This window comes from Nicotiana tomentosiformis, chromosome 7, assembly GCF_000390325.3.
Source record: "Nicotiana tomentosiformis chromosome 7, ASM39032v3, whole genome shotgun sequence".
In the NCBI taxonomy this organism is placed as follows: domain Eukaryota; kingdom Viridiplantae; phylum Streptophyta; class Magnoliopsida; order Solanales; family Solanaceae; genus Nicotiana; species Nicotiana tomentosiformis.
In genome coordinates, this window is record NC_090818.1 from 58,017,204 (window position 1) to 58,034,845 (window position 17,642).

A 17,642-nucleotide genomic window follows, 5' to 3' on the forward strand; every position below is an offset into this window, starting at 1 on the left:
TTCCCTCTTATCAAAAAGAGTCCTTATTTCAACTTGTTATCCGACACCACCAATTCTAGTTGTTGGACCATTTTTCGGTCTCAGCAGTTTGTTTTGGGCTAAGTACACAAATAGCCATTTTTAAGACGTTATTTGGGAAAACAGTTGAAATTTATCAAGTTTTTAAAATTTAGTCACCTCAGAATCAAACTTTTAAGTTCAAGCGTTCCCCCAAAATCATCACATTCCCGAGTAGCACACTTGCTTGAGCACCTACTATCCCCCCCACCCTCCCCCCGCCACCCTCCCCCCAAAAAAAAAAACCGAAATACTCTATTTACCAAAGCTTAAGTGGATAATCGAATAACATCTACCAAAGCTTAGACAAATGAAAAGAAATCACCTAAATGTTTTCTACTGAAATGTTAGTGGGCTTCAATTGAGTACACTGACTTTTCTTGTTAAAACTAAAAGAAGAATAAGGAACTGCTGAGCATCATCCAAGACCATCGAAAGAGGCAACCTGGAGTGCACAAGGGAAAGATACACTAAAAGCATGACAGTAAAGGATGACCGCATATATACCTACTCCTAACTATGGAATTCATTTCAAAGTTCAGTCTCAAATATTTTCCTGATAGGCAAATAATCTCACGTATATCAGAGATTTATGAAAATTTAGAAAGGGATAAGGATTTGAGAAGAGAGCTTCCCCAACATCCTAGTATATTTAATCACCTTACTGCTGTAGCGAGCATGGCAATGCTCGTGATCAGACTTGCATTTTAGCAGTCTCTATTTGGTGCTTCAATCAAACACTAAATGCTTGTTAAATTCTCGGGCTGCAAAATTGAACAGTGATGGCTACTACATCAACTACCTAGGCTCGACTTGTTAACTTTTTCTTGACAATTCTTTTTCTCCGAGCCTTAGGAGCTGCTGTTTCACCCTCAGAAGCCGAGTCAGTTTGACCCTGTTTGATCCCAAGAAGGCCAAGCCCGGAAACTATGGCATTCTTAGATATGAACCATTTTGAAGAAGGCTGTTCAAGACCCTCAGTGGGTCGACTATAAGCCTTCAAGATGTCATCTGAATGGGCCAGTGGATCCACCTCCACACCAAGCCAAGCTAGTCTTGATGTCTCTCCAACTCGAACATTCAAAAACCTGCATACATTTGAATGATTATTAAGCAAGAAAAAATCGAATCCAATGAGCACCAATTAACCCTCTAAATCTTAAATTTCTCCATAACTAAGGGTAATCTAGTTCTAACGGACACTAACATGGTGCAGAATGTGCAAACATTAAGCTCTACCAGAAGAATCAACAAACACTATAAGCATGAACCATAAACAGCAATTTACACCAATTGCTTTATTTTAGGTACTAAAGCATTAAATTTTTTTCCCAAAAAACGTGTAGCAAATTTGGATAAGCTGCTTCAGAATGAAGCATACTCCTAGCTTCTCTACTCATAAGATTATATCATTTTGGTTTTTTTCCAGTATATCATTTTTGTGTTAATGTGGCAAAGAACATTCTTATTCTCTAAGCTCTGTAAGCTTATATGTACTATCAAAACGTGAAACTCTAGTTGATAAATGAAGTTTGCACTTGTTGAAAAAAGGAAAGGCATATGCTACCATCATTTATTTACCGACTGTATACCTCAGGGCAGTGCTGAAGAAGAGAGCCACTCCAATAACATCAAAGTGGTTAACTACAGCTCTGTCAAATCCACACAAGAGCTGATAACGAAGGTTCGCATAAAGACCAAGAAAGGCACCATAACCAAGTGCATTACTGCTCACAGATGGGATAGTCACCGACAACCTAGCAAACAATAGTAGCAAACAAGATTTAGACTGGAACATAAGGTGTCGTCAATGGTATTTTACCTTTATAAAAAGAGTTAAATGGGAAATTAAATTGCCCAATACGCCAACCAATATCTACCTTCCCTCCTTTTTAGTGGCAACAAGGTTTGATAGAGCCCCTTGGACAGCTCCCGCAGTGAGTCCAACCATACAGAACTCTGCAGCCTTATAGAAAAAGGAATGAATTCTCTTCTGCAAGTCAAATTCTCTTAGTGGATAACTCTTTTCAAAGATATTATTTGGAAGCTTATGTAACGTGTTTTGCAAATCAAACTGGAATGTGTTTCCATATGAGCGACAAGGAGCAAGCGACCAAACAACAATAGCATTGCAAGCCGTTACAGTAAGCACATTAAGAAGGGCAAGATCCCACTCCTGCTTTATCCTATATCACAATAAAAATAAACATGTTTGTTTAAAATCCTGCATGAGGACTTTGTAATGAGTTTTATTTCCTTGAACTGAATAAGTATACCTCTCCTTACGGTTTTTGATCTCCCACCAAACTGAGCAACCAATTGTACTGGCCTGCTCTAGAAGCAGCTTGTACAAAAATGCCGGATCTGCAATCATCCTGTCTTAAAGATTCATAGAAAATCAGGCAACTAGAAGCATCAATCTAAATCTGCATAAAAACTTTGAATGGCTAAGACATCGAGAGACAGAAGACCAGTATATACAACCAGAATCTCAAAAGCTTGGAGGTGCCAAAGAACTCCCCTTTGAATATTCTAAAGCCAAGGGGAGAAGGGTGAGGGTTATTCAGACTCAGCTCCACTATTACACAAGCTCAAGCTCGTCTCAGGAAATTATTTTTAACCTTCAACTTTCTGAGCTCCTTTGCGAGCTCAGTCCATTATGCAGATATCTATTCTTCTCCCTTTTTCCCCTCACACAGTAAGCAACAAATGGTCGAAATCAATCTGACATCATTTATTCTCAGTAAATTCAACAATGGTATCAAGGACAGGAAGATGCACAGTTGTAACAAGTTTTTGAAACAAAAACCATCCTGGTGGAGAAGTGCGGGACTGCCCTCTGCTCAGTGAAAGTGCTGAGATCGCAAACGGCAGAACTTCTTTAAAATGGGTTCATTGCTGCCATGTTCAGAGATAATTATCAAAATTGTAGAATAAAGGAAATACACTATAAGAATACTGAAGATAGAGAGAGGGCAAGAGAGAGATAGTTCAAGAACTTGTATATTAGAGCCAGTGAGGGTGAGCTGGAGAGGAAAAGCCTGAAGGTGAGATACAATGAGAAAGAGAGGTGGATGAGTAGACAGTGCCAGTGAGTTGCATGTTTTGATAGCAAAACTCTAACTCGCCGAATTCACATAAGAAATCTCTAACATGAATGCAAATGAATGAAATCACAAATTGCAAAGATCAGCCTGAAAGAAGAGTTGAGGAGCGAGGAGACTCGAGAAACCAAGAGAAATTGATCAGAGGGAGTGTAACTGCAGGCTGCACGAGGTGTGAATTTTTTTTTTTTTTTTTTTTTTTGGGATAAGGTAAAGGTTTATTAATTGATGTACCAAGATGGTACTAAAGGAAAAACAAGACTGCTGGGAATATCCATAAAGTCAGTTACATCATCTCCCCTAATAGTTCTAGAAAATCCTATTGATCCACACTATCAATGAGACTACTCTTACACCAAAGAAACAAATTATTCAAACACTTCTTTTTTACTCTAGCAATATGATCTTTCTACCCATCAAAACAAGCTCTATTTCTCTCTAGCCAAATAGTCCAGAATATTGACAGAGGTATGGTTCTCCAAGTCTGTTTCAGTGCTCCTCTATGTGTCCTCTGATGCTGCCAGCTCTTCCATAATGCTTTAACACTCTGAGGCATGATCCATGAGATCCCACAAATGTTGAAAAAGAGTTCCCAGCATTGCCTAGTATATCTGCAGTGCAGAAGAAGGTGATTCACAGTCCCCATCTCTTCTTCACACAAGAAGCACCTATTACTTAATGCAAAACCCCTCTTCTGAACGTTGCTCTGGGTAAGACAGGCTTCCCTAGCTGCAATCCAACCCAAGCATGCTGCATTTATAGGAGCTTTAGTTTTCGAAATCACTTTCCAAGGCCAGCTAGTATCCGAGTGTCCTGCTTGTTTCATAAGTAGGCTGTAACAATTTCTAACAGTAAACTTCCTATCTTTACTCTCTTTCCATACTAATGAATCCACTTTGTTTTGATCAATATGGGTAGATTCCAACTGAAGGAGCAACTGGCAGAAATCTACTATTTCCCAATCATTCAAATTCCTTCTAAAACTCACCTGCCAACTTGAATTTGAATAAAATTCAGCCACAACCCCATCTTTGTTATTACAACAACTAAACAGATCTGGGAATTTTGATTTCAATCACTCGTCACCAGCAGTCCAGCACATAAATTTATCCAGAAACTAATCTTACTTCCATTGCCCAACTCCAATCTAGTAAACGGCTTAAACTCTTCCCATAATTAGTAGATTTCTTTCCAAACTCCCCCTCTGGTGTACACACTTTTAAATGGAGGATTCCAGCCTTGTTTGTTCCCATGAATAGCTTCAATTATTTTAACCCAGATTGCTTCTGCTTCCCTGCTAAATCTACAGAGCCACTTAAAAAGCATACTTTTATTCTGTAGTCTCAAATTTCTAACCCCCAAACCTCCTTTCTTTTCTCTAGTGACCATCTGCCATCTGACTAAGTGAACTTTTTCATCCCATAGAAACTCATTTCGCAGAGAATTCAACCTTTTTTCAACTGCAGCAGGCATAGGCGCATAGCGAATAAGAACATTAGATAAGAGGGCATACCATCTAAAACACTATTAATCAAAATGAGTCTGCCTCCAAATGATAAATATTGCTTCTTCCCGGGAACTAATATGTTGGCACATCTATCCAAAACCCCTTGCCAAATACTTTGATCGTTTCTTCTCACTCCTAGTGGAATCCAAGATACACTGTGGGAAAGCTGTCCACCCAGCATCCTAAAATATCAGCTAATTCACCAATAGAATCATCAGCATTAATACTATATGTACTGCTCTTTCCCAGATTTACTTTCAACCTAGAAGTTGCTTCAAAAGCCAGTTAAATTCCTCTCAGATATAGAAATTGCTCCTTCTCTGCCTCACAGAACTAGAGGAAATCATCAGCATAGAATGTGAGATAGCATCACACTATCACTATTGTTTCTTCCAATCCTCAGCCCCTTGATCCAACCCAGGTCTTCATCCCTCTTCTATATATTGCTCAGCATCTCCATCACTAAAACAAATAAATAAGGTGACAAGGGGTCTCCTAAGACCAGATAACGTGGTCATAACCCTTCTCAAGATCAAGTTTACAAGCAACGCCTCTTTTTTTCATTTCAACAGATACATCATACTCCACACCTTCATTGGCCACCAAAGCTGCATCTATTATTTGTCTACCTTTTATAAAGGCATTCTGATTGTTAGATTAGTTTGTCAATCACCATCTTCAATCTTTCAGCCAGTAGCTTAGCCAATATCTTATAAACACTGCCTAGAAAACTAATAGGCCTAAAGTCCTTCACTTCCATTGCTCCCTTCTTTTTTGGTATCAAAGTGATGAAAGCCGAATTTAAGCTTTTAACAAAAGTACCCTTCTGATGAAAAGCAACCACAGCGTTCCATACATCCTCTTTCACAGTATTCCGGCATTTTTGGAAAAAATAAAGGTTAAAAGCATCCGGGCCTGGAGCTTTGTCACCACCAAAAGAGTTAATTATTGCTTCCATTTCTTCAAAAAAGAAGGGCCTCTCCAACCACTCTTTATCTTCTTCTGATAGGTTTTTCAGGTTTTCATCCTCCCAGTTAGGCCTCCATGTTTCAGTAAAAAGACTTTCATAAAATCCCTGAATACAGTCCTTAATAATTTTATCATCCTCAACAAGATTCCCTTCAATCATTAGCTTGTCAATAGAATTGAATCTCTTATGGGCATTTGCTTGTTTGTGAAAAAAATTGTATTTCTATCACCATGCTTAATCCACAAACATCTAGATTCTGTCTCCAAATTATTTATTCAGATTTTGCAATTTCATCAAGCTCCCTTATGATAACCGATCTTCAGCCTCCAATTGCTCATTATTCAAATTAATTCTTAACCCATGATCAACATGTTCCAATCTTTCTAGTGCATTGTTCTTCCTCATTTCTAGATTACCGAATACTTCTTTGTTCCACTTTTTGAGGTCTGCCTTCAGTAAACTGAGTTTCTTAGCAAGGATGGCATCAGGATCCCCTTGAATATCATATGATTTCCACCAAGTATCTATCAATTCAGTGAAACCCTTGTACTGAAACCAGGTTTCTTAGAAAGCTATTTATGTTTTTGAAAATAAATAAACCAACTGAGGTTTTTCAAACTCAGCTCGTTTAACAATTGAGCATAAACTGAGCGTGAGCTTGAGCTTGAGCTTGGGTCATATCATAAATGGACGTGCTGGCCATGTTCTGTTCACAAATGCCTCGGCTCATTTACAGCCCTGTTCAAAACTTTCAAGCTTTTGGAAGAAAAAGTCAAGATCATCCTTCCCCTGCACTCCACTCCTTCACTGGAATCCCAAAACAAAATCTAAAAGGATAAACAATTCTGTCAGTTCCTCTCATTTCAAGATACAAAATTCTAGAATGAAGCCACATTTTGGATATATATGATTTTTGGAATTCTGCCTTATCTGTTCCCAACTACAGTGTACCTCTTTCACTGAAGCAATATGCTTTTCAAGCGGCATATTCTCTTATGATAATTACATGCGGGGGGGCAATTAATAAAATTTAACTCCATTTCACATTACACTCCCTGTTCTTTCATAGTATCCAATAAGCATGACAATCCATGACAGATTCTCAGGAACTTCTTTTTTCACCCCTGTACCAGGTTCATTTCATTTTAAGAGTACAACCAGAGTGTCTTTATATCTTCTTTAGGTAAGGCGTGGTAAGAAGTAAAAGCATGACCTCTCAGTAAGAAAATGCTTGTGAACCAAACTTCTTTGAGACCTCAAAGTAAAACTTCGTAGGTATTTCTAAACACATAAAGTGATTAAAGCTAAATAGAGAGAATAAGGACTTCAATCAGCGAAGCAATTTCTCCAACCACAGCAATCATACATATACTAAATATCTAGTAGAAAGGCTTTTGTCCAGCACCTTTGCCCTCTCCAAGTGTTTTGAGTAATGAGGTAGTGTTGTATTTACCTGCCAATGAATGCCCTTGATAATCCTTGAGGAAGTGACCGGGAAATAAATCTAGCTGTTGTCGGTCTGGCATTAATGGCAAGAAATTTCACCATTTGGGCAGAGCTAACTAAGCCCTGGATGAAAAGTACAAACTATAGTTAGACACATAATAATGCAACTACATAACTACAATAAGTAAAGTAACTTGCCATTTCATAGGCTTGCCGAAACCCAGCTGGTAAATCCATCATTGTCTTCTGCCACTCATTTAGCACGGCATCAACAAATTTCCGATCAAATAACTGAAAAATTATTGAGAAATTATGAGAGATACAATACTGTTACTATTTTTTCCCCATGAGTTAACAGAAATTATATCCATTTGCAGAAGCCTCATACCTCTTGGAGTATCATTCTTCTCCTAAATAGTCCGCCCTCATCTCCCTCATCACCATCATCAAAGTCATCAAAGTAATCATCATCATCACCATTATCGTCACCTCCATCACCACCGCCATGATTTAAATTCCTTCCCATATTTCCACCTCCTCCACCTGTCGAAAGCTGTGATTTTGCACGACATTAGCCAATTTTTTCAATACCCAAAGAGTTACCAAATTGTACCACGAAATCTTAAGATCAGGCAAAACACAGAGAATGAGGTTCTTAATAGGTGGAACATTCTGTCATCATATAAAGCAAGCACATGCCAAATTCACACCATCTAGGCCAGTTGAAGCACATTAATTTTTCTCCCTGTTCTTTTCTCACTTTTCCATTTCATTGACAAAGGAGATGCTTTAGAACCAAAATAACAAAGAGATACATTTCATTAAAGCACATAAGACACATCTAGGAGCTTTAATTTGTCAGTGCTGGGTGCTGGATCCTCACATTTGCCAGTCAAAGTAAACAGCACCAGGAAACCCACACAACAAAACTCTTCAATCCAACAGAACATGTGGCGATGAAACAAACACATTTGCTCAGCTACATAGTTTTATCCTATAGCAAAAGCAATGTGTCTACACCTTCATTCTTTCTAGCAACATGTCTGAAGGAAAACCACAAACAAATAACAAGATGAAACTAGCCAAGAATACAACAACAATTTCAGTTTCATTCGCATGGCCCGGCTTCACACCATTCTGATTTTGATATAGGATTATTTCTGGAACACTAGATACGCCTTAAAGAAGCTTCTGGTGCTCCAATAATAATAAGAGATGAAAAATGATGTTCCTATAGCCAAGTGTAAAATGATGTTCCTACAGACAATCTCAAAGTTTTGACTAAAATTTCTACTTTAACAAAACCTCTCTAACTCAACTATGAGTACCACATTGGAGATTTCCCAACACCGGACACCATCAATGCTTTTCTTCAACTTAAGTGATGAAAAGTGCAAAAAAGCGACAAGGTCTACGGGACTTGAAGCGAAAAGAGAGAAGTGAAGCGCACGTTCCTTAGAAGTGAAATTAACAATATACGAAAAAAGAAAAGTACAAATATAAATGAATTTAGAACTATAATAGTCCAATTGCAACTAAAGTAACTAATTTCAACGTCCAATAAACAACATTGTTGTTACTAAATCAACTCACCAAAAACAACAATGTTGTTACTAAACCAACTCTCCGAAGTTGAGATTCAAAGAACAGACCGCCACATGGGATCTCTTTGTGAGTCATTATTTGAAGCACGCTTTTTTTTTATTTTTTATGATAAGGTAAAGATTTTATTAATAAAGGTACCAAGATGGTACAAAGGTTACATCAAGAGCAGCCTGCAGCAGAAGAACTTCAATTACAAGTTTCCTAACGAATCCACAAACTCCAAATACTGATCCACACTCCCAACTAAACGTCGTTCACAACAAAAAAAATATTTTTGCATACAATTATTTTTAATTCTAGAGATGTGAATCCTCCTATTCTCAAAGCAAGCATTGTTCCTTTCTTCCCAAATGGTCCAGAAGATGCATAAAAGAATGGTCCTCCAAAGATGCTTCTTACTTCTTATTATCTTCTGTCCGTGCCTTCAAGAAAAGCTCCCAGCACTGTTTAGCAATTTTACAGTGGAAAAACAGATGGGTAACAGTTTCCAACTTTTCTTCACATAAATAGCACATGTTACTTCGACTAAATCTCCTCTTTTGTAGATCATCTTGCATAAGACAAGCATCTCTGATGGCAATCCACCCAAAACAAGCCACTTTGGCAGGCGCTTTGGTTCTCCATATCATTTTCCAAGGCCAATTAGAATCACAAGAATCAGACTGTTTTTAGAGAAGGTTATAACAGCTTTTAACAGAGTATTGCATATCACTACTTGCTGTCCATACCAATCGATCCTCCTTTTTTTTTTGCTCTATCACTGTTGTGCTCAACAATTGGAGTGTATGTCCCACTTCTTCCATCTCCCAGTCATTAAAACCTCTTCTGGAGTTTAATTGTCAGCCATTTGTGGAGTAAAACTCGGCAACATGTCCATCTTTGCTAATAGAGCAATTATATAGGCTTGGAAATCTGTTATTTAACCTCACATCCCCCACCCATACTTCAGTCCAGAATCTGATTTTACTTCCATTTCCCAGCTTCAGTCTTGTGTGTTGTTGAAATTCATTCCACAGCTTACTAATATTGCTCCAGATACTGCCTTTTGTAGAACTGTGAACAGTTGCAGCCATTTGAAGCACGCTTCTCTGGACCAACCAATAAAGCACTAACCCCCGTTTCGCATCACTTCATCGCTTTAAACGACGAAGAAGTGGCTTTTAATAACACTAGTGATTAGTAAAAGTTAGGTACATGTCAATGCCAAATTTTTTAGGTGGGACTATCTTAACTACATACACCATGAACATTTTATCCAATTTTCAGAATTAATTCCAGCTAGATATCAAATATAATTAGCATACAACAACACAACATCACTAAAGTCTCAATCCCAAGCTAGATGGTGTCAGAATATGAATCACCAATATCCATTTCATTCATTTTGGGGCCGTATTCAAATATTACTGACACACTTACAAGCTGATATACTTGCAACATAGTAGAAAAATGGAAGTTCACCACAACTATAAGGAGACAACAATTTCAGCAGACAAAATTCATTCAAGAAAAAGCCCAAAAGTAAAAGAAAATAAGGATAAAAGCTGCTAAAATCAATAAGTTGTTCACAAACCTCGGGGCTAGACTTGGTCTGTTTCTGGGTCAAATCAAGTTTCGATTTTTCCAAAGTAACTGCACCTAAAGCACCGTATTTTCCCCCTTTCATTACCGGAGCGTACATTACCGAAGAGGACGACGACGATGACGGAGAATCAATCGATGGTGACGCTTGAAAGCACCGCTCCAAACCGTCAATAGCGTCGCCGTCAATCGCCGGCGCAGTGGACGCCTTGATAACGTTAGTTTGACGGAGCTTCCCGGCGACCACTGGAGCTGGTCGACGGATAACTACGGCGGGAAATAAGGGTTTGGAGGTAGGGACAATTTGGGTATTTATGGGCATGAATTGAGCTGTTTGAAACACTGAGTGAGACATTTTTGTGATGATAATTCTTGATTCTTTAAGGTCTTTTCTTTCTCTAGTCTATGGAGAGGTTTTCATGGGTAAAATGGAGGAGGGAAATTTTCTCTCCCCAGAGAGAGTTCGGAGAGAGAGAGGGGAGGAAGAGAAAGGAGTATTGACGGGAGTGTTGGGGGTTTTTGACCGAGAGAGACAAACCCAATCCAGAGAGTGAGTCGACTCGGGTTGTCGACGGGTCAACTCTGTCGAGCTCCTCTTGGCTAATTCTTTCTTTTTTCTTTTTTTGTTAATTCGGGGACATCACTAAGACAATGTGTTTGAGTATACAATTTTAAAAATTAGGTGAATATTATTCGACAATGTGTTTGGTTTATATTTAAAAAATTAATAGTAATTATTTATTTATCTAGCTCAATAAATGAATAAATTTAATCCTACAAAGATTTTCAGATGTTTTACTATGATTTATGAGGATTTATGTAAGAATATCTTATAAAAATTATTGTTATTTCTATGCCCAGTACTAAAAACAAAACATTTATTTTTGGTCACATTCTTTATAGCTTTTTCAAGTAAGATATTACAGTTAAAATATTTATTGACCTTTTTATCCTTTAAAAATAAATTTTACATTAAACAAGTCTTGTAATTTTATTTTATTTTTAAATTTTTAGGACTTTAAAATTAACTAAGTAATATTTTAGTTATTAATTTCTTTTTAAAAAAAATTGATTAAAATTTTTACCTTTTATAAATCATTTGTTTCTTGTTTAAACTATGTATAAATATAATCATTACTTTTACCAAATAAAATCTGTTAATTTTTTTAACAAAGTCAAAAACAAATTACGCTATTGTCTTTTTCTTTTCTTATTACATACAATTTAATTCATCACATTTGTAAACTGTATAAACACCTTCGTTAATTGTTAATTTATAAATAAAAAAGCCAACTATGGTAAGTGAGTTAATCACTTGAATAGCAAACCAGGTGAAATACCTATTTTATCTTTGTCAGCATATATGTACAAGGCAAACTTCTCTTTCTGACGAAAAAAGGAAGCTTTTTTCATTCATGAATCTTTTTTACTTTTCTAGTGTCAAGAATTTCCTTTGCTAGATGAAGGAAAACAGAGAGTGATTCTATTTTCTAGTGTCAACAAACTGGAAAAATTGTTAGAACGTATGAATTGCAAGTCATAGTACCAAGGCTCTTTTGAAACTTATACCTATTTTGATAAGGAAAGAGTTTTAACAATTAAGAAGATTTTAGTTTATTTCAAAGTCTTAAATATTAAAAAAATAATTTAAATATAATTTTATTTGATATTAAATTAATTTTAAAAGATAAAAAAGGGTAACGACATTTTTCTAAGAAGTTTCGTGCTTTATTTTTTGGGATAAACAAATTTTCTTTATTACCACTTACACATTTCATGCTTTTAATATAGTATAGATTATAATTAAATAATTATTATGTAGTAATTGATAATCAAGGGTTGCTTCACATAAATTAATTGCTTTAAATGGGTATTTTTTTTGTTTTTAATAGTTTAATCTTCGCATTTCTAATTATGAAGTTAAATGTATTATTACTTCACATTTTATCTCACTTTAAGTTATTTATTTATATACTTATTTCACATTTTAATTCACATAAATAATACATAAATTCATTCGTAACTTGATACAATCATTACTTAGTATCGGTTGCCAAATGTTACATTAGTTATGCGGCAATTATTTTTGTGTCATCCCACCAACCTTGTATTATGTTACACGAGATTTTATATTGAAATTGATTCCTCCAACCAGTACCTAACGATCCCTTATTTTATTGTCTTCTCAGTCATTGTTTCGTTCTGTCCCCCACCAAAAAAAAAAGAAGAGAAATGTGAGTATGAAAATCATAGTGTATCTATTTCTAGTGTAAGTTCAGACATTATTGCTTTTACTTAGCGAAGCATTCTATTAATAGATTTATTTATTTATTGGTGCAAGACATAGAGATATCGTAAAGGTACATTAACTTTAATTTTGAGTTTGACTAATGTTCATTTACCGTTTACACTAGCTTTCTAATCCGTGATTCGTTGTTCTCTTAAGTTAGCTTTTTAATTGGTCGGGGTTCTTGTTATCGTTTTCGTTTTTACTTAATGATTTGAAACTGGATTTCACTTGCATCAAATTCGTAATTTTTATGGTTGGTAACTTGGTATAATAGCCAAGATACAAAGTTTATTCTCCCTGTAATATGATTGATAATTTCCAATCACATAAATCTTATTCACAACTAGAGATACTCAACTTTTTTTAGGTGAAAAAGAAAGATTTTTGGAAATAGTTTTCTTCATGAACTAGAACACCTACATATAAACTTGTGTTATGTCTGACTTATGCTTTACTTTTGGCCAGAGGAGACATAAAGGACCAAGGAAAGATAGCTGCAAAATGGACAACAGCCTTTAATTTTAGAGAAGAAAGAATCTTTTCATGCAAAACATTTCCTAAAAGCCACCCCTTTTCCCTCCCTTGTTTTCATATAAAATCTTTCCCATTTTCTTTCTATTTCCCACCTCTGAATTCTATTTTGTGCATTTGATAAACCCTTCTACCTTCCTAAAAAAACCATGTCCTTGATCCCTCAGCCTCAAGTTGTTGTCAATGGAGTCCAGAGAATGAGAACTTTCCATTATTATTGGTGTCGTCAATGCCAAAGATCAATCAGGACTACTTCAACCAATCCATCTGAAATATTATGTCCTCGTTGTTTTGGACAAATTCAATATAATCTTGATGTTTCGAGGCGTAGGCTCCAACCATCTCCAAATTCGCGCCTTCTTGATGCCTTGGCTCTAATTCTTGATCCATCAATTAGACAACAAAATCTTGATCAAGGTGACGAAAATTATCAGCTTAGACAACGTGCTCGGATCATTCTCCAATTTATAGGCCCTGAGGAAAATATACTTTCTTTACCAGCAAATAATACTTCCCTGGAATCATCAAACGAAAATGGGGTGGAAGAGTTGATTCAAGAATTAACTCGAAACGATAGGCCAGGACCATCTTCGGACATTGATGCATTGCCAAAAGTTGTACTAACAGATACGCATTTGGCTAATGACTCTGTTTGTCCTGTTTGTAAGGATGAGTTTGAAATGGGGAGGGAAGTTAGGGAGCTGCCCTGCAAACATTTTTATCATTCTGAATGCATTTTCCCATGGTTGGAAAACCATAATACTTGTCCGGTTTGTCGATATCAGCTGCAAGGATTCACTAATAACTATGATGTCCAAGTCCGACAAGGAAATTACATCAATAGTAGAGATAATTTAGATGATGAAGAAGAAGACATGAGGAACCCTTTAGTATGGGGTTTGACTAGGCTTATGTCTTTGTGGCCTGTCAATTTGCTATCTAGTTGGATACAAAGATACTTCAATTCCCCTCTTGACAATACAACCTCTGATTTTCTTGGAGGTGAGATATGGGTTCTACTCCTTTGCCTAGCCATATTTTGCTAGCTTTTTCGTTTTAGATCTCCACTATTTAACCGTAAATACTAGTTAGGCGACTTTTGGGTTTCTTCTTAGTAAAAGCCTAGTCAGGAAACTTACGTTTCTCCTTAGCAAAAGCACCATGACTTGTGTCACCTGTCGTTAAGAACTTCCTTATCTTCAGCCTATATGTCCTATATATTGTGATGCAAAGAAGTACTAACTCTAGATCGTTATTTCCCACAAGAAACATTAGGAAAAACTATATTTTTTAATACTCATAATGGTGTATTTATAATTATAAGTAGCGTTTAGAAGAAGGACGGACTAATAGCTAATGAGCTAGTTAACACCTTTTATGGGTAGACCCGACCCAATAGCTTTTTCCAACAAGATTCATATACTTCCTTCATTTGATATCCTAATTATACCTTTAAAAATTCATTTGTTTAAGAATACTTAACTAACCTTCTATCTCACCATCATTAAACGAATTGGCATGACACTTGATCATAAAATATAACTAATATAAACTGACAGATTAAAAGTTTTTAATACTATTGACGTATTTTGATCTACTATCCCAGGTAACTTACCTTATTTTCTGTAGGTTACTAATTCCACTTGCATAAATTAATTATCTTTTAGGTGACCTGATAGTATAGTATATTTTTTTGCATAGCGAAAACTCTTCCAACTATTCTACTGGTGACATAGTATTCTTTGATTTTGGATAGGAATACCATGGTGGAATACATGGCACATTCTTTGACATGAAGGCTGCTGATTAGATCCCTTCTTCCATTGAAGAAACATCACAGAGTAGTCTTTTGTTTTTTTTCACTCTTTGCTTCATTAGGCAGGTATGTTACAATTCATCTGACCTGAGAAATGTTCTGTCAATGGGATCATAAAACTAGACTTAACAGGTATATATGCACAACATCCACCCTTTATAATAAACATGAATCCTATAAGAACAAAGTGTAAATAATTTTTACTAACTTTATTTTAACGTATTGTAGGTAAATTATCTTATTTTGTAGGTTACTATCCCAATTATTATGGAACGTAATGTGTAATTATCTTTTAGGTGACGTGATAATGTAAGAATTTATTCTGTCATTGTCTAAAAGTTAAACTCAAGATTAAATATTGAAACAAATGGGATGCTTATGTACAAATGCTGTCAAGAATTAAAAAAAAAGTGAAGTATATAACTCGTCTCTCACAATTAGTAATATGACTTCTTTGGAAATCCTGGATACTTTGCAGTTTTATATATACTTTTGCATGGAAGTTCGTTGATGCTAATGACTTTTGATTTCAAGAGCAGCAATCTTTTAGAATCTTTGAAGCATTTTCAGACAAAATGATGGGGAAACAAATAGCAGAAAAGAAGGTGAGCTAAAAGTAAATAGACGGACAAATTTGGCCACGAAGCTTTGGTTTATATATTTCATGGTCAAGATTGTTGTCAATAGCAACCCTTAACTTCAAAAATCAAAACTATGGGATATATTTTGCTATGCAAAATGATGGAAATCACATTAATTAAAAAGAAAAAGAAAAGAATTGATCCTGATAATAGAAAAAGAAAAGAACGGATCCATTTCTACCATGTAAACTATCTGTTCTCTTTTGTTGTAAAATCAAATTATAGCTTAAGGAACAAGTTAAATCAAATTTCGTGTGTAAAATCTAGTATTCTAATTTTAATTTTTGTGAAGATTTTTAATGGTTTATCTTTTCAAAGAATGATGGATTGAGCAGCTGTTCCATCAAATTGTGCTCATAATATTGATAGATTTGAGTTCGCTCACTTTCTTAATTCTACACTCCTTGGAAATCTTAAACAGCTTAAGGAGTTAGTTCATTTGGTTGCTTATTCAATTCAAGTATGTAAATATAGCGCAAAAAGTGAGTAAAACATACTACTAACTCTTCGTAGTACTTTTCTCAATCTTCTACGCCAATTTATTTATCACTTACTATGTTTTCTGCTAGAATGTCATGTCTTAATATTCACTGAATATGATATTATTATGATGGTTGTCTGGTTCATCAGCAGACTTTTCAAATTTAATTATTTTGGTTTAAGCCCTATTCATTTGTTGGTAAATAAACTTCTACGCAAATTAAACCAAGTTTCGTTCGTCGTTTATAAGACCTCAGAGTCTTTTACAAGCCATTGTTAATTTATCATATTCTGAAGGCAAACAGAAATAAAGGATTTAATTACACAAACTTTCTCTGGTTTTCACCTTCTAATTACAAAGGTTTCAACTGTATTTTTAAAAATTATAGATTCCCCTTGTTTAAGCAGTGTAAAAGAGCTAGTGCTAACATGCTGCTGTTAGCGATAGACTTACCAATTGCATATACTATTACTTCATTAATCTCAATTTGAACTATGTTTAAGCAAAACTAAAGCATAACAATTCATTTGGGACAAAAGTTCATTTAAAAAGTTCAAAAGCTTAAAATAGTTTCTAAGTGGATCAGATCCATCTGCAGTGATTTCTTCTAAAACTATCCTTTTGCTTAGGCTTCTCAATCTTTTTAAAAAAGACAAAACGGGAAAGGAAAAAAAGAAATAGAAATGAATGACATTATAGTAAATAAATTATTTAATAAAGTTTTAAAGAACTGAAAAAAGAAATAGGGTGGGCCACAAATAATTTAAATTTAGACGGGGTGCACGTGTCGTGAATTTCTCAAAATTTTCTTGTATCATTCGATTTATCCGGATATTTTTACACAGAACAATAACAAGGCAAACTACCTTTAGTTATCTATAGAATAAGAAAAACACTAGGGAAAGTAACTAAAAAAGAAATCAAATTACCTGATTATAGTTTGATTTTCCGTATTGCAGATGGTAAGCGATATGCAAAATTTAAAGAATGATGTTTTTAATTGTAATGGCTTGATAGAAAGAACAATAGCTTATAAGTTAGTTGTCCGTTTGTTATGTCTGAGCATGTATTGGAAAAGATTAGCATAGGTTTTACAGGTAGATATTACTTCACCTTCCCATTTGTAGTTACTTTTAAAAGTTGAAAAGAACTCCAAAATATTAAATAGGCATTCTAAAGGTTGCAATAAATATTGAAATGTGAAGGCAGTTGCAACGTATTGAATAGGATGCAGTAAGTGAGAGTTGCATCTGGACAAGTATTGATCTATTTATCCAATTTTATTTAAATATAATATTATTATTTTTTGAAAGGTAAATTTACTTTTAAGTACCAAAAATTATAGAAATAATGTGTGATTGAAGGGCAAAACAGTTGTTTAACTTTTAATGGGTAATATAGTAATTTAACTTTTACTTTTAGACTTCTCACTTGTAATATAATTTGATGATATGATATAATATGGTGGTAGAGTTATTTCTGCTACTCCATTTGGAGGACAGCTGTTATGGAAAAATCAAGATTAGGGCTAATAGATATGCCCATAATGAAAACAATTTACAATATCTCCCTTTTTGTACAGTTCAATGTGTTCTTATCCAATTAGTTAACTG

General features: G+C 35.2%; 2 protein-coding genes across 3 annotated transcripts; one reads left to right on the forward strand and one right to left on the reverse strand.

The window, feature by feature from the left end:
• Positions 1-586: 586 nt before the first annotated feature.
• Positions 587-10,758, reverse strand: LOC104113292 (protein RETICULATA-RELATED 1, chloroplastic-like). The gene is made up of 8 exons (XM_009623411.4): positions 10,263-10,758; positions 7,473-7,637; positions 7,283-7,375; positions 7,092-7,207; positions 2,334-2,432; positions 1,938-2,243; positions 1,650-1,814; positions 587-1,145 (listed from the first exon to the last, which is right to left on the reverse strand). The coding sequence occupies exons 1-8, from the start codon at positions 10,623-10,625 to the stop codon at positions 860-862; spliced, it is 1,593 nt and encodes a 530-aa protein (XP_009621706.1). The 5' UTR covers positions 10,626-10,758; the 3' UTR covers positions 587-859.
• Positions 10,759-13,134: 2,376 nt separating this feature from the next.
• LOC104113296 (E3 ubiquitin-protein ligase RZF1-like) lies at positions 13,135-15,882 on the forward strand. Of its 2 annotated transcripts, XR_001972693.3 has the most exons (3): positions 13,135-14,093; positions 14,848-14,973; positions 15,386-15,882. XR_001972693.3 is itself a non-coding variant. In XM_009623415.4 (2 exons), exons 1-2 carry the CDS (start codon positions 13,241-13,243, stop codon positions 14,880-14,882), a joined length of 888 nt encoding a protein of 295 aa, XP_009621710.1. In that variant the 5' UTR covers positions 13,135-13,240; the 3' UTR covers positions 14,883-15,882. The 2 variants fall into 2 exon arrangements, 1 of the variants encoding a protein (XP_009621710.1); XM_009623415.4 differs by having other exon boundaries at positions 14,848-15,882.
• Positions 15,883-17,642: the final 1,760 nt, after the last annotated feature.

Coding starts and splice junctions, on each gene's coding strand:
- LOC104113296 (XM_009623415.4), top strand. CDS start 13,241: ATGTCCTTGATCCCTCAGCCTCAAGTTGTTGTCAATGGAGTCCAGAGA. Junction 14,094..14,847: donor AACCTCTGATTTTCTTGGAG/GTGAGATATGGG, acceptor GATTTTGGATAG/GAATACCATGGTGGAATACA.
- LOC104113292 (XM_009623411.4), bottom strand. CDS start 10,625: ATGTCTCACTCAGTGTTTCAAACAGCTCAATTCATGCCCATAAATACC. Junction 2,433..7,091: donor TCAAGGGCATTCATTGGCAG/GTAAATACAACA, acceptor TCTTTAAGACAG/GATGATTGCAGATCCGGCAT. Junction 1,146..1,649: donor TTCTTCAGCACTGCCCTGAG/GTATACAGTCGG, acceptor AAATGTATGCAG/GTTTTTGAATGTTCGAGTTG.